Source organism: Pseudophryne corroboree, chromosome 3, assembly GCF_028390025.1.
Source record: "Pseudophryne corroboree isolate aPseCor3 chromosome 3, aPseCor3.hap2, whole genome shotgun sequence".
In the NCBI taxonomy this organism is placed as follows: domain Eukaryota; kingdom Metazoa; phylum Chordata; class Amphibia; order Anura; family Myobatrachidae; genus Pseudophryne; species Pseudophryne corroboree.
Window position 1 is genome coordinate 313,748,991 of NC_086446.1, and position 15,410 is coordinate 313,764,400.

At 46.6% G+C, this 15,410-nt stretch overlaps 1 protein-coding gene across 7 annotated transcripts in view; it reads left to right on the forward strand.

Annotated features, from left to right (window-relative positions):
- ATP6V0A1 (ATPase H+ transporting V0 subunit a1) overlaps positions 1 to 15,410 on the forward strand; it is a 196,835-nt gene that overhangs the window by 123,699 nt on the left and 57,726 nt on the right. For all 7 annotated transcript variants that reach the window (XM_063959439.1, XM_063959445.1, XM_063959441.1 and 4 more), the window contains exons 10-11: positions 12,814 to 13,026; positions 13,209 to 13,359. In XM_063959439.1, the coding sequence (XP_063815509.1) occupies positions 12,814 to 13,026; positions 13,209 to 13,359 (364 nt within the window). The remainder of the gene's footprint in view (positions 1 to 12,813; positions 13,027 to 13,208; positions 13,360 to 15,410) is intronic.

Genomic DNA, 15,410 nt, shown 5'->3' on the forward strand with positions numbered 1-15,410 from the left:
TCAAGCAAGGAGGAGGAATACTACTTCTAGTCGTTGCAGCGTGGCCCAGACGGCATTGGTTCTCAGACCTGCCGGGTCTCTAAATAGAGCGTCCTCTTCTACTTCCTCAACGCCGAGACCTCCTTGTTCAGGGCCCTTATGTCTACTTGGACCTGGCCAGACTGGCTTTGACGGCGTGGCTCTTGAAGCATCACTCCTGAGAGCCAAAGGATTCTCTGAGGCGGTCATTCAAACTATTTTGAAAGCCCGTAAACCAGCTTCGGCTACTTCACACGGTGTGCTGCTAAGAATTCTAATGCATATTCTTTCAAAACTTTCAGACTTTTGGCTTTTCTACAACAAGGCCTAGACTTGGGCCTTCGTCTGGCCTCCCTCAAGGTTCATATATCTGCCTTGTTGGTGTGGTTTCAGAGAAAAATTGCTTCTCTTCCTGACGTTCACACTTTCACTCAGTCTCCCTATGTCCCTCCATGGGATCTGTCTGTAGTCTTAAATACCGTGCAAGAGTCTCCATTTGAACCTCTTGAGTCTGTGGACCTTAAATGCTTTATGCTTAAGGTCGTGTTTCTGTTGTCTATTGCCTCTGCTACAAGGGTGTCAGACTTAGGCGCTTTGTCCTGTTGTCTACCCTTTCTGATTTTTCACCATGACCGGGCAGTTCTTCGAACTCGCCCTGGTTATTTACCTAAGGTGGTATCATCTTTTCACCTTAACCAAGAGATTGTGGGGCCGGCCTTCATTTCTTCTGGTTTGTCCTCCAAAGAAAGATCTTTGGATGTGGTACTCTCTCTGCACATGTTATATCTGCTCCCCCTGCAGTGCACATGGTTTTGCCCAACTGCTAACAAATTTGCTGCTACGATCAAATCTGAATTAGGCCCTTTATCTCTTGTCAACGCTATAGTACCTTTTACTCCTAAATACTCTCTCTCTTACCACTAAGGCAGGGGTGGGGAAATCCATTTGGATATTTATAAAATCCTTCGGGGGCCATACAAAAATGATCAACTTAAAAATTAGCCTGCCCCCAGTCAGTAGTTATGCCCTCAGTAGATATACCCCCAGTCAGTTGTTATGCCCCATTAGATATGCTCCCAGTCACTTGTTATGCCCCCAGTCACTTGTTATGCCCCATTAGATGTGCCCCCTAGTAGTGACGCTTACACACATTAAAAGAAAAAAAAAAAACCACAATACTCAGCAGCCCCGCTCCTGCTTCCGGACCGTTGCCCTGCGCCTGGCTGCCCGCTCCTCAGAACTATGGGAGAGATGTCATGACATCTCTCCCGTAGCACCGCACAGCCGCACGTGCACACTGCCAGAGCCGGAAGCAGGAGCTCAGGAGTGAGCTTCTGCCTCCGGCTGCTGCTGAGGGGAAGAAGCCGGGCACCCGCTAGTAACAAAATCTCAGCGGGTGCCTGGCATCTCCCTCGGTTAGGTGAGCCTGGCTGGGCCGGATCAAGTGGCTCTGCGGGCCTTATACAGCCCGCAGGTCTGAGTTTCCCCTCCCATGCACTAAGGGGTATATTTCTATAGATCAATTTGAATTGTTTGCAAACCAATAAAAATTAAGCTAAATCAATATTATGTTTCAGGGGCTAAAACAAACATTAATTGATTTAATTGATACATTTTTATATTCATTTTTAGATGTCACTAAATGTGTATTTCAGCCCCTGAAATAAACATCAATTTACTGTAGATCGAATTTCATCAATTTGAAATTGATGAAAATCGACCTTTAATAAATATGCGTCCGGGCATCCTTGAGCCACCAGTGATCAACGTCAGCTGATCAGACGTGATCTTAGCAGCCACAAGTTACACAGCAGCAACATGGGGAAAAAAACTGAGATTCCAACCGCCGAAAAGATCATAGCGAAAGTGTAGGAATATATTCCATAGGATATATGAGTAGCACTCTACATGCTAAAACGTGGAAGCCATGGTCCTTGTACTTTCATATCCCTCCAGCATTTATCTGACAATTTGACACGATTTCTTCAGTCTTCATAGATACCTAGGGCGAGTCTAGTTGCCACCTCACAACCACCACCCCTTCTGTTTTTCTCTCCTCTGTAGTCCTCCTTCCCTTTTCTTTTATATATATATATATATATATATATATATATGTATATATATTAGGATTTTAATACCTACCGGTAAATCCTTTTCTCTTAGTCCATAGAGGATGCTGGGGACTCCGTAAGGACCATGGGGTATAGACGGGATCCGCAGGAGACATGGGCACACTATAAGACTTTGAATGGGTGTGAACTGGCTCCTCCCTCTATGCCCCTCCTCCAGACCTCAGTTAGAAACTGTGCCCAGAGAGACGGACATTTCGAGGAAAGAATTTATTGTTTAAACACGTTGATTGTCATACCAGCTCACACCACAAACCTACCGCAGAACGTGGCATTCAATAGAACACCAGTGCACGGCATGAAAAAATACAGCCATATGCTGCGATAATATGTAACACAACCAGTGTGTCAACACAGCCAATAATAAGATACCACATACCATGGCATGAACAACGTCCGCAACAGCCTGATTGAAAAGAAACACCACAAGAGTGGTACCGTAATCAAAAACTGCAGATACAGTACGCACTGGGACGGGCGCCCAGCATCCTCTACGGACTAAGAGAAAAGGATTTACCGGTAGGCATTAAAATCCTATTTTCTTATACGTTCAAGAGGATGCTGGGGACTCCGTAAGGACCATGGGGTGTATACCAAAGCTCCAGACCGAGCAAACATGAGGTCCCCATCAGCCAGGGTATCAGACGTGTAGATCTTAGCAAAAGTGTTTGAACCCGACCAAGTAGCCGCTCGGCCAAATTGAACCGCCGAGACTCCTCGGGCATCCGCCCAAGAAGAGCCCATCTTCCTAGTAGAATGGGTCTCCACCACTTCGGTAACGGCAATCCAGCCGTAGAACGAGCACGCCAAATCGTATCACAGATCCAGCCTGTAACAGACTGCATAGACGGAGGCGCCCCAATCGTGCTGGGAGCATACCTCTGTTTCCCTAATCTGATCCAAATTGGCGACAGAAATATTTGAAGCCCCGACTACATCGAGAGACCTTGAATCAGCCAATGCTTAAGTACCTACAGGGATCAAAATAGGCTGGTTTCTGCGAAACACAGAAACTACTCTAGGCAGAACTATTATCCGAGTTCTCAATTCCGCTCTATCCACATGGAAGAACCAACAGGGGCTCTTGTGAGACAAAGCCGCTACGCCAAAGTCAATAGCATGACCACTCTTCAAGAGAGAAATTTTAACACAACCTTTCCTAAAGGTTCCAATCAGTGTGACACAAGTAACGCAACACCACGTCAAGATCCCATGGTGCCAAAGGTGGCACAAATGGAGGTTGGATGTGCAGTACTCCTTTCACTAAAGACTGAACTTCCGAAAAGGTGGCCAATTCCCTTTTTTTTTCTTTTTTTTTTAAAGGAAAATTTATAAGGCCAAAACTGCACTGAAATGGAGCCTAACTTTAGGCCTGCATCCACACCTGCTTGCAAAGCAGGGATAAGAACGACCCAGCTGAAAGTCTTCCGTAGGAGCCTTCTTGGATTCACACCAAGGCACATAGTTACGCCAACTACTGTGGTAAGGCATAGCCGTTACTTCTTTCTTAGCCTGAAAAAATTAGGAAATGACTTCACTGGGAACACCCTTTCGGGCTAGGATATGGCATTCAAACGCCACGCCGTCAAACGCAGCCGCGGTAAGTCTTGATACACGCCCAGATCTTGCTGTAACAGGTCCTCACGCAGAGGAAGAGGCCAGGGATCTTCTATGAGTAAACCATGAAAAACTGGCTACCAAGCCCTCCTTGGCTAGACCGGAGCAAAGAGGATCGCCTGAACGTTTGTACTTCTTACGTTTATCACCTTCAGAAAGAGTGAAAGCGGAGGGGACCCATAGACCGACTGAAAAAATCCAAGGTGTCACGAGGGCGTCTACTGCTATAGCTTGCGTGTCCCTAGACCTGGAACAATATCCCTGAGGCCTCTCGTTGAGGCGAGGCGCCAACATGTCCAATTGAGGCACTCCTCAAAGACTTGACACTTCTGTGAAAACTTCTCTATGACGACTGTATTTCTCCCGGATGGAGATTGCGCCTGGAGAGGAAATCTATTTCTCCGTTGTTTACCTTCGGAACGAAGACTGCTAATAAAGCGTTTACCAGTCTTTCCACCCAGCGGCAAACTTTTGCATCTTTGCTCCTTGTTCCGCCCTAGCGGCTTACTTACGCCACTGCTGTCAAGTCGTCTGACAGAACTAACACGGGCAGATCACGAAGAATATGTTCGTCGAAAATAGCTCTTAATTTAAGAAAGCTTATTGCAGACAAGCTTCCCAGCTTGACCTTTTCCTCTGGAAATATGTCCCTTGCCAGGACAGCTCCCCAACCTCGGGGATCTGCATGCATGGACACCAGGACCTAATCCTGGATCCCGAACCTTCTTCCTTCTAGAAGGTGAGAACCGAGCAGACACTACAGGAGCGATGTCCCGGCCATTAGGATTAAATTCCGGTGCATGTGCAGGTGAGACCCGGACCACATTACCAACTGGTCCCTTGAAAACCACTCTGGCATTTGACCTGCTCGCCAAAAAAGGCTTCCTAGGCCGCACCCACCTGCTTCATTAACAGAACCTATTGATGGATTGTCACAGCAATTCTGATCCGACTCTGGATCCTCAGACCTCTTTCCACAGGAAAAAACACATAACCTCAACTGTTCAGTATCTACTCTGAGACCCACCTCTGAACTCTGCGTCGTAGGGAACAACAGCCATTTCCTGTGTTGAAGACAGTCAGAGAGAAACAACGAATCGCACCACTTGTTTCTTGACCTTGCCTTAATCAGGAGAGCGTCTCAGAACAGAATAACAATGGCTCTATTGAAAGAAAACCATCATACTGCTATCACTCCGGTGAAATGGCAAAGACAATCCTGGATATCCACCCAGGCAATCTAAATGCGGAGAACAACGCATTGAAACCTCTTAGTCTTTTTTTTTTATAGGAACAGCAGGACATTGCCCTGAACCTGACGCACCTCTGTATGGCGTCGCGTACTACCTCCCCTTCCAGAGGGAAAACGGCAAGATCTATTAGAAAAAACAGTGAGGGGAAACATCTGTAACTCAGAATGTCCCCGTTTGGATTCTATAATTAACTCACAGATCCTAGTCTATTCCCGGACGAAATGAAAATTAGTAGACGAGTCCCCACCGGAGTGGGGTCCAGCCAGATAGACTCAGAGACATGTGGTGGATGTGGTAGAAACAGAAAACAACATCCGCTTCTGCGAACCAAACAAGGCTGCAGAACTCTTACCTTACACCTTCCACTGTCTGCACAGAAAAGGAAAAAGGAACGGTATCGAACCGGTTAAAACGTCCGCATCCCACAAAAGAATGCGTCACCACCCGTTGTGAAGGAGTCTAACTCACAAAGTTAGACTTACCAGTGGTATCCGCCGAGATTGACTGAACTGAGGCATCCCAAACCGCTGTATACCGTCCCTCCAGTATCTCTCGGAGACATCCTCCGCATTTCCCCGGCCACACCTCCTGCCGTCACGCGGCAACCTGCTGCAATGCTATAGAGTAGAATCAACATAAGCAACCTTAGTCACTCTCTGTAGGGTAATTCTATTGGATGCCTATCCGAACATAACACTCCCTCATGTACATGCAGTGCAAATAAGTATAGAAATAAAATACCACTTAGCTTCCTGTGTATGATCCTTTGTGACCAGGCTCCGTGTCAACCAGCAGTTGACTGCCACAATGTTCTCTCCGCGTCGGGAAGAGAATAAACATTCGGACTCCTTGAGAGGATCGAAGACCAACTCATCACGGCCGATCTAGAGCTTAATCAACAGAGCGCCCAGCACATGAGAAGAAATACTATTATTTCAGCATTCATGAATATACATAATGTAATACACAATATAACACACCTATCCTAACTATACATATATAAATATATATATATAACATATACATAAGTGGATTGTCCAGACCCGTCAGGTCCCTAGTGACAGTAATGTGTTCTGATTGTGTATGACCATGTACTGACATGCCCCAGATGTGGATCTACCAGGAACGTTATGTCGACAGACACTCAGTAGATGTCAACAGCAGGGAATAGTAAGCGGCAAAAAATAACATTCTTGGAACCCCGAGGGGTCTGAGGGAAGAATACATATGTAAATTCAATAACACTCCCCCCACATATACCTATAAATATATATACAGGTGTAAGGCAGTAACAGCCTGTTAATTTTTACCCAGTAAATACAGTTGATGCCGACAGGGCACCCACAAACGACTGTGTCTCCCATACCGTGTTTACTTCTTTAAGCACACAAACACCAACCTGCTAATAGTTAATTTTCCGAATCAAGTACCGACAGGCGTCGGTGATGCCGACAGTTATCCCCACAGCAGCTTGTGACAAAGCCCTCACACATGTCGACATATGTCAACTAAACCGATAGTGGGTAAACTGACAGGCAACACTGAGATTCATGTACCACAACAAGGATTATGCGCCCATTATTAAACATAATGCTATATATAGCACTAAAAAACACTGTGCCCCCCCTCCTTCTTACTATAAAGCTAGCCTTGGCGGGGACCTGAAGAAAATGGTGCTGACTCCGTTGTGAGGGCTAAGCTCCGCCCCTTCCCGGCGCGCCAAAGCCCGCTCCAATAAATATATATATATATACATATATTGAGCTGGGGGGGATCTATATACAGCCTATAACCCCTTGTATATAAACATATATAGATATCGCTGCCCAGGGCGCCCCCCCCTGCGCCCTGCACCCTTGTAAGCTGTTGGGGTGTGGGAGCAATGGCGCGCAGCGCGATCGCTGCAGTACACTGGCGGGCCCCTTGCCAGTGATCTAAACCTCAGTAACATGCCGCCCAGGGCGCTTCCCCCCAGCGCCCTGCACCCTGCAAGAGCCGTTGGTGTGTGGGAGCATGGAGCGCACGCTACCGCTGCTGTTACCTCCGTTACTGAAGTCTTCTTTTCTTCCAATACTCACCCGGCTTCTTTCTTCTGGCTTTCGTGAGGGGATTGACGGCGTGGCTCCGGGAACAAGCAGCTAGGCGAACCAAGTGATCGAACCCTCTGGAGCTAATGGTGTCCAGTAGCCGAGAAGCAGAGCCTTTAACTAAGAAGTTTACACATCTCACAGAAAAAGGATTGGTAGAGTCTGCACAGGATCACTCAATTGAGGTGTTTAATATTTTAGGATGATATCATTAAAGCAAAAGCTTTAATATATAAACCAACATCTGGCCAATATACAACATAAATAATTAGTATTAGGCGCTGGGTTGGTGGTGCTCCCAGAGATAGTTCAGTAAACTAATGCACAAAAAAAGGGGGATGGTTCCCGTATAGTACTGGAGCCAAAAGAGAAAAAGAAAGACAATGGAGTAAATTTACTAAGGTCCCGATTTTTTACCGAGATGCCGTTTTTTCATCAAAGTGTCATCTCGGTAATTTACTAAACTCAAATCACGGCAGTGATGAGGGCATTCGTAATATTTGGAAGTCCTAGGAAAAAATCACGAATGAATACACCATCGGTCAAAACGCGGCTGTTTAAGTATGACTCTCGGTCATTTACTAAGAAGTGCAAAGCAAAAAAAAACAAAACACTGCCGTGAAAAATTACAACTCGTAAAAAAGTGCTTAAAAAAAACAGACCTGCTTTTTTTATCCGTGATTGGATAGGCATGCACGGATCCATGAGATCCGTGCATGTATATCAGTGGGAAGGGGTGGGAAAGTGATTATTTTCTCAAAAAAAAATGCGTGGGGTCCCCCCTCCTAAGCATAACCAGCCTCGGGCTCTTTGAGCCGATCCTGGTTGCAGAAATATGGGGGGAAAAATGACAGGGGTTCCCCCATATTTAAGCAACCAGCATCGGGCTCTGCGCCTGGTCCTGGTTCCAAAAATACGGGGGACAAAAAGAGTAGGGGTCCCCCGTATTTTTAAAACCAGCACCGGGCTCCACTAGCTGGACAGATAATGCCACAGCCGGGGGTCACTTTTATATAGTGCCCTGCGGCCGTGGCATCAAAAATCCAACTAGTCACCCCTGGCCGGGGTACCCTGGGGGAGTGGGGACCCCTTCAATCAAGGGGTCCCCCCCCCCCAGCCACCCAAGGGCCAGGGGTGAAGCCCGAGGCTGTCCCCCCCATCCAATTGGCTGCGGATGGGGGGCTGATAGCCTTTTTTGAAAATGAAAAGATATTGTTTTTAGTAGCAGTACTACAAGGCCCAGCAAGCCTCCCCCGCATGCTGGTACTTGGAGAACCACAAGTACCAGCATGCGGCGGAAAAACGGGCCCGCTGGTACCTGTAGTACTATTACTAAAAAAAATACCCAAAAAAAGACAAGACACACACACCGTGAAAGTAAAGATTTATTACATACATGCACACAAACATACATACATACTTACCTTATGTTCACACGCAGGTCGGTCCTCTTCTCCAGTAGAATCCAAGGGGTACCTGTTGAATAAATTCTACTCACCAGATCCAGGGTCCCAGGGTCCTCGGGGCAACCATTTGTAATCCAGGTACTTGAATAAAATAACAAAACGGATACCCGAGCCACGAACTGAAAGGGGCCCCATGTTTTCACATGGGACTCCTTTCCCCGAATGCCAGAAACCCACTCTGACTTCTGTCTAAGTGGGTTTCTTCAGCCAATCAGGGAGCGCCACGTTGTAGCACTCTCCTGATCGGCTGTGTGCTCCTGTACTGAGTGACAGGCGGCACACGGCAGTGTTACAATGTAGCGCCTATGCGCTCCATTGTAACCAATGGTGGGAACTTTCTGCCCTGCGGTTGACCTAAAGTGACGTCACCGCTGAGCAGAAAGTTCCCACCATTGGTTACAATGGAGCGCATAGGCGCTACATTGTAACACTGCTGTGTGCCGCCTGTCACTCAGTACAGGAGCACACAGCCGATCAGGAGGGTGCTACAACGTGGCGCTCCCTGATTGGCTGAAGAAACCCACTTAGACATCAGTCAGAGTGGGTTTCTGGCATTCGGGGAAAGGGGGCCCATGTACAAACATGGGTCCCCTTTCAGTGCGTGGCTTGGCTCTCCGTTTTTTTATTTTATTCAAGTACGTGGATTACAAATGGATGCTACGAGGAGCCTGGGACCCTGGATCTGGTGAGTAGAATTTATTCAACAGGTACCCCATGGATTCTACTGGAGAAGAGGACAGACCCTCGTGTGAACATAAGGTAAGTATGTATGTATGTTTGTGTGGATGGATGTAATAAAACTTTACTTTCAAGGTGTGTGTGTATTGTCTTTTTTTGGGTATTTTTTTAGTAGTAGTACTACAGGTACCAGTGGGCCCGTTTTTCCGCCGCATGCTGGTACTTGTGGTTCTCCAAGTACCAGCATGCGGGGAGGCTTGCCAGGGGTGACTAGTTGGATTTTTGATGCCACGGCCGCAGGGCACTATATAAAAGTGACCCCCGGCTGTGGCATTATCTGTCCAGCTAGTGGAGCCCGGTGCTGGTTTTAAAAATACGGGGGACCCCTACTCTTTTTGTCCCCCGTATTTTTGGAACCAGGACCAGGCGCAGAGCCCGATGCTGGTTGCTTAAATATGGGGGAACCCCTGTAATTTTCCCCCCCATATTTCTGCAACCAGGATCGGCTCAAAGAGCCCGAGGCTGGTTATGCTTAGGAGGGGGGACCCCACGCAATTTTTTTTGAGAAAATAATCACTTTCCCATCCCCTTCCCACTGATAAACATGCACGGATCTCATGGATCCGTGCATGCCTATCCAATCACGGATAAAAAAAGCAGGTCTGTTTTTTTTAAGCACTTTTTTACGAGTTGTAATTTTTCACGGCAGTGTTTTTTTTTTTTTTTTTTGCTTTGCACTTCTTAGTAAATGACCGAGATTCATACTTAAACAGCCGCGTTTTGACCGATGGTGTATTCATTCGTGATTTTTTCCTAGGACTTCCAAATATTACGAATGCCCTCATCACTGCCGTGATTTGAGTTTAGTAAATTACCGAGATGACACTTTGATGAAAAAACGGCATCTCGGTCAAAATCGGGACCTTAGTAAATTTACCCCATAGTCTTTCTTTTTCTCTTTTGGCTCCGGTATATATACGGGAACCATCCCCCTTTTTTTGTGCATAAGTTTACACATCTGCCAGTGCTATTTGAGGGTCCTATGCTGCCCAGGGCGCCCCCCCTGCGCCCTGCACCCTGCAGTGCCGTTCTTATGTGGGAGCATGGCGCGCTGCGTGGTACCTCAGAAGCCGTCTTCTGCCGTCACTGAAGTCTTCTGATCTTCCTTTACTCACCCGGCTTCTGTCTTCTGGCTCTGCGAGGGGGGTGACGGCGCGGCTCCGGGAAGAAGCAGCTAGGCGCACCAATTGATCGAACCCTCTGGAGCTAATGGTGTTTAGTAGCCTAAGAAGCAGAGCCTTTGAACTCAGAGAAGTAGGTCTGACTTCTCAGCCCCTCAGTCCCACGATGCAGGGAGCCTGTAGCCAGCAGGTCTTCCTGAAAATAAAAAACCTAACATAAAGTCTTTTAGAGAAACTCAGTAGAGCTCCCCTAGTGTGTGTCCAGTCACTCCTGGGCACAAAGTCTAACTGAGGTCTGGAGGAGGGGCATAGAGGGAGGAGCCAGTTCACACCCATTCAAAGTCTTATAGTGTGCCCATGTCTCCTGCGGATCCCGTCTATACCCCATGGTCCTTACGGAGTCCCCAGCATCCTCTAGGACGTATGAGAAATATATATATATATATATATATATATATAATTTATTATATTATATTGCATTAGAGCAGTGGTCTCCAACCTTAATTGGGGTGTGAGCTACTTTCAGAAAATAAAACCTCTGAAGGAGCTACCCCCTCCCCCCAAATTGCTTGCGTTCCTGCGAAAGTGGAAGTGGACTCACAAAAGTGGGCGTGGCCTCACAACTACAGGTAATTGCCCCCCCCCCCCCCTGCGTAGTGCCAGATACACAAATAATGCCCCTCAGCAGTGCCAGATATACAAATAATACCCCTCAGCAGTGCCAGATACACAAATAATGCCCCCAGCAGTGCTAGATAAAATGCCCCCCACCCCCCACCCCGCAGTGTCCAATACAGTGCCCCACACAAAGCTAACCCTTGCTGGCTTCTTCTACTGCCGCCGATGCTGCTCCTCCTGTATGAGGGACGGAAGGGGAGGAAAGCGCAGCGCGCTCCTCTTCTGTGAAGTCCGGAGAGTGGCTGCAGTGAGGGTGACAGAGTCTCCGGCGGTGGCGGCCATTTAAAATATGGTGCCGGTAAGTGAGCCAAATGAAAACTTGCGGTCCGACAGCCAATCAGGTGCCGCCACTGCCGGTCCATGAGCTCTGATTGGCTGACGGCCGGCACCATATTAAAAATGAAGGGAGAAGGAGTGTCAGTGACTGCCCAGGCCCATGCGCTCTGTGAGCTACCGAAAATACTACGGCGAGCTACCAGTAGCTCGTGAGCTACGGGTTGGAGATCACTGCATTAGAGCCTCTTCTCTATGCAGTGGCGGATCTAGACTTAACTTTTAGGGGGGGAGGTTTAAGAATTATGACTCCTCCCCCTAATCATAGCTCCTCCCACTTAGAAATGCCCTTCCCGTTCTCTCCTAAAAAAAATTAATGCCGGGAGCCCGACCGCCGGCATACCGACAGCGTGGCGAGCGCAAAGGAGCCCCTTGCGGGCACGGTGCGCGCCACACTATTTTATTCTCCCTCAAGGGGGGTCGTGGACCCCCTCGAGGGAGAATAGTTGTCGGTATGCCGGGTGTCGGGATTCCGGCGCCGGTATACTGTGCGCCGGGATCCCGACATTCGGCATACAGAAGATCACCCGAGACATGGCATACACTTTACCTAGGAGGGGGGCAGACATGTTGAAACATACTGTATTTTGGAGTCCGTTGGCCCGCACGCTGCAGCATGAGGAGACAGAGAAGGGACGGCAGAGGCAGCAGTGTACACAATCGCTGTAGCCTGTCCCCGCCGGCCTCTGTTCTGACCACGCCCCCTCCTCCCTGTAAGCCGACGGACAGATTGGCTGCTGCTTCTGCACTGTTACTCTTCCGCTGCGTTCTCTCTCCCCTTCCCCCGCCGCGCTGCACCGCTCTCCAGTCTGTTCCCGGGCCGCACCGGCAGTAACACCAACACCGCAGCGGGACCCGGCCATTCATCCCGGTGGCGGTATGTTTAGGGGGGGCGTTCTCCCTAATCGCCCCCCGCTAAATCCGTCACTGTCTCTATGTACACATTTTCATTATGCTGTCTTATTTTGCGTAGTTCATGTTTGTTATTGTTACTTCTGTAAGGTGCAGGCTTTACTTACAGGTTAGGAAGTTTGAGTTTTATTTATTGAGGAAATTCATTTTGAGTGTTTGTTTTAAAATAACAGAGTATTCCCCTACCCTTCATTCAGTACAGAACTTATTATGATGATCAGTATATGTGAGCATGGTTAAACTCTTTTATGGAGATGTACTAGAAGGGCTGATGTACAAGAAGGAAGGTGGCATACAGAGCAAGTGGGCAGAGTTCATGCACTTCAATGCCAGTCTCCCACTTGTTTAGCCAACCTCACCAAGGTGTGCCAGTGATAGATTTATGATCTGTTAGAAACTATTGCAGATTGGGATCAGGGTTGATGAAGCAATGTACATTTTGCTGTCTTTGCACTTTTAAGGTCCTCAATCAAACAGAAGACCATCGCCAACGTGTTCTCCAGGCTGCTGCCAAGACAATACGTGTGTGGTTCATCAAGGTCAGAAAGATGAAGGCCATTTACCATACCCTGAACCTGTGCAACATTGATGTGACCCAGAAGTGCCTGATAGCAGAAGTCTGGTGCCCTGTGGCTGATCTGGATTCCATCCAGTTTGCTCTTCGAAGAGGAACAGTAAGTGTTGTCACACAATCTCACAGTACCTCTCCACTGTATACATACAAAGTCACAATTTCTGAATCCTTCATAATATAAATGTACTGTATATACTTCCATAACTTTTATTTATTTTGTAATTTCACTATTTGAAATGAACATATTGTTGCTATTTGAGTGTACATTTATATCTCCTTTAGGAACATAGTGGATCAACTGTCCCTTCCATCCTGAACAGGATGCAGACTAACCAGACCCCACCAACCTACAACAAGACCAACAAATTCACCTATGGCTTCCAAAACCTAGTGGATGCCTATGGTATTGGTACCTACCGGGAGATAAACCCAGGTAACCCCAATGCACTAAATAGATCTGTTATCAGTTAAAAAATCTGATAACAATATTTATTAAATTAACCTGAAGGATATATAGATCAGTTAAAAAATCTGATAGCAGTATTTATTGAATTAGGAAAGTAATAACCAAAGGGAGCGCTCATATAAAATAAAGTTTGCCAGAGGCAATTTATTATTAGTACATATATTATACTTCTAAAATGCAATAAACAAAGTTTAAACACTATTTAAAAATGGCTTTGCACAATAGCACGTGATTATCAGCACACAGTACCAGCTTATAGATCCACAGTGTAGATAAACTTCTTTTGGTAATTATTAACAACCAAGATAGAGAGTCTCAGCATATACTCCAGAACACATGTGGGACGCACAAGGGTAAATTGGACTGATGTCCCTCCAGCGAAAGCCCTCAGAGTCTGCGCTATGCTTCCACCTCCCTGACCGCAGAAGATGTATGCTCACCGCTGGTGCAGTGGGTCCAGCTGTTCATAAGTGTGCTGAGCGGCTAGCAGGCAGATAAAAAGTTGGTGCTTTATGTGTTTCTCTGTTACCCAAGCACAACGGTTTCATCAGAAGGTAGGTGGGTGAACTCTGGAGACCAAATTTAAATCCAAAAGTAACCAATGAGTGCAGAGAAATAATTAGTCCTGCACAGGTGTAGATATCGGGTTGTCATCAATCGATTCCTGATTATTTTATACACATAGTAGCTGGTTTTTCAGAGTATCACTTGTGTTTAAACATATCTGATAATACAAGATCAATATATACATGGTGATATTTACATTGTTACTTTTCTTATTCTCAAGACAAAAGAGAGAAACAGTGGCAACACTTTAAACGGCTTATTGGCTCATTAATGAGAGACATAGGAGATTTTTTTTCTTTTCATTGTATATAACATAATAAATAAAATAAAAATAGCAACCTGCTATTGGAAGACTCATGGCTTAGAGGACTAAAGCTCTGTGCTATGGTGTAAAGGGACCTGTGTTCAAGTCCCACCACAGAAGTAAATTTTGAATATTTTTAATATAATTTGGTTTTTATTTTTATCTATTAAATCACCCCTTTCAAGAGTATTTTGAGCAGTCTAAAGAAATACCAACCATAAGGATTTTTTCAACAACATAGTTAACACTTTTGAGACCAAGTTTTATTTACAGGTCGTCAGTGTGGCCAGGTTCGACCCCAGCTTAACAAACATCTATATGGGCCTCCTTGAGGACACTTATTTGTGGGAGGGTCAATATCAGGCGAACTTGGTGCTATATGGCCGCTACATAGACAACATGTTCTTTATTTGGGATGGGGATCAACATCAGGCATCACTTTTACTAGCACATCTCAGTTCCAACACTTTTGGGTTATCCTTGAGGACAACCCAATATCTACACCTGTGCAGGACTAATTATTTATCTGCACTCATTGGTTATATTTGGATTTAAATTTGGTCTCCAGAGTTCACGCACCTACCTTCTGATGAAACCGTTGTGCTTGGGTAACAGAGAAACGCGTAAAGTACCAACTTTTTATCTGCCTGCTAGCCGATCAGCACACTTATGAATAGCTTTGACAACCAGAGAATGCTTGCCAGCTCAATTGGCTTCTCTATTCAGTGGAGAGCTGAGCCGCCTGCTCCAGACACTGCTTCAGGTGTAATTTCTGACGCTGCTGCTCCTGCTCGTCATACGGACAAAGAATATCTCTCGCTGGTCCAAGCCAGACTTACTGAATCAGCGGTAAGCAGCCACTCCAATGGGAGAACTGTTACATAAAATATTTGTTTAAGCCCTACACACAGAGCTGCGCCCTCCCTCCCTGTGAACTGTCCTTACACCGCCGCTCCCGCAACATAAATGGACACAGTATAAAGACTACCGGTCCTAGCTGGACCCACTGCACCAGCGGTGAGCATACATCTTCTGCGGTCAGGGAGGTGGAAGCATAGCGCAGACTCTTAGGGCTTTCTCTGGAGGGACATCAGTCCAATTTACCCTTGTGCGTCCCACATGTGTTCTGGAGTATATGCTGAGACTC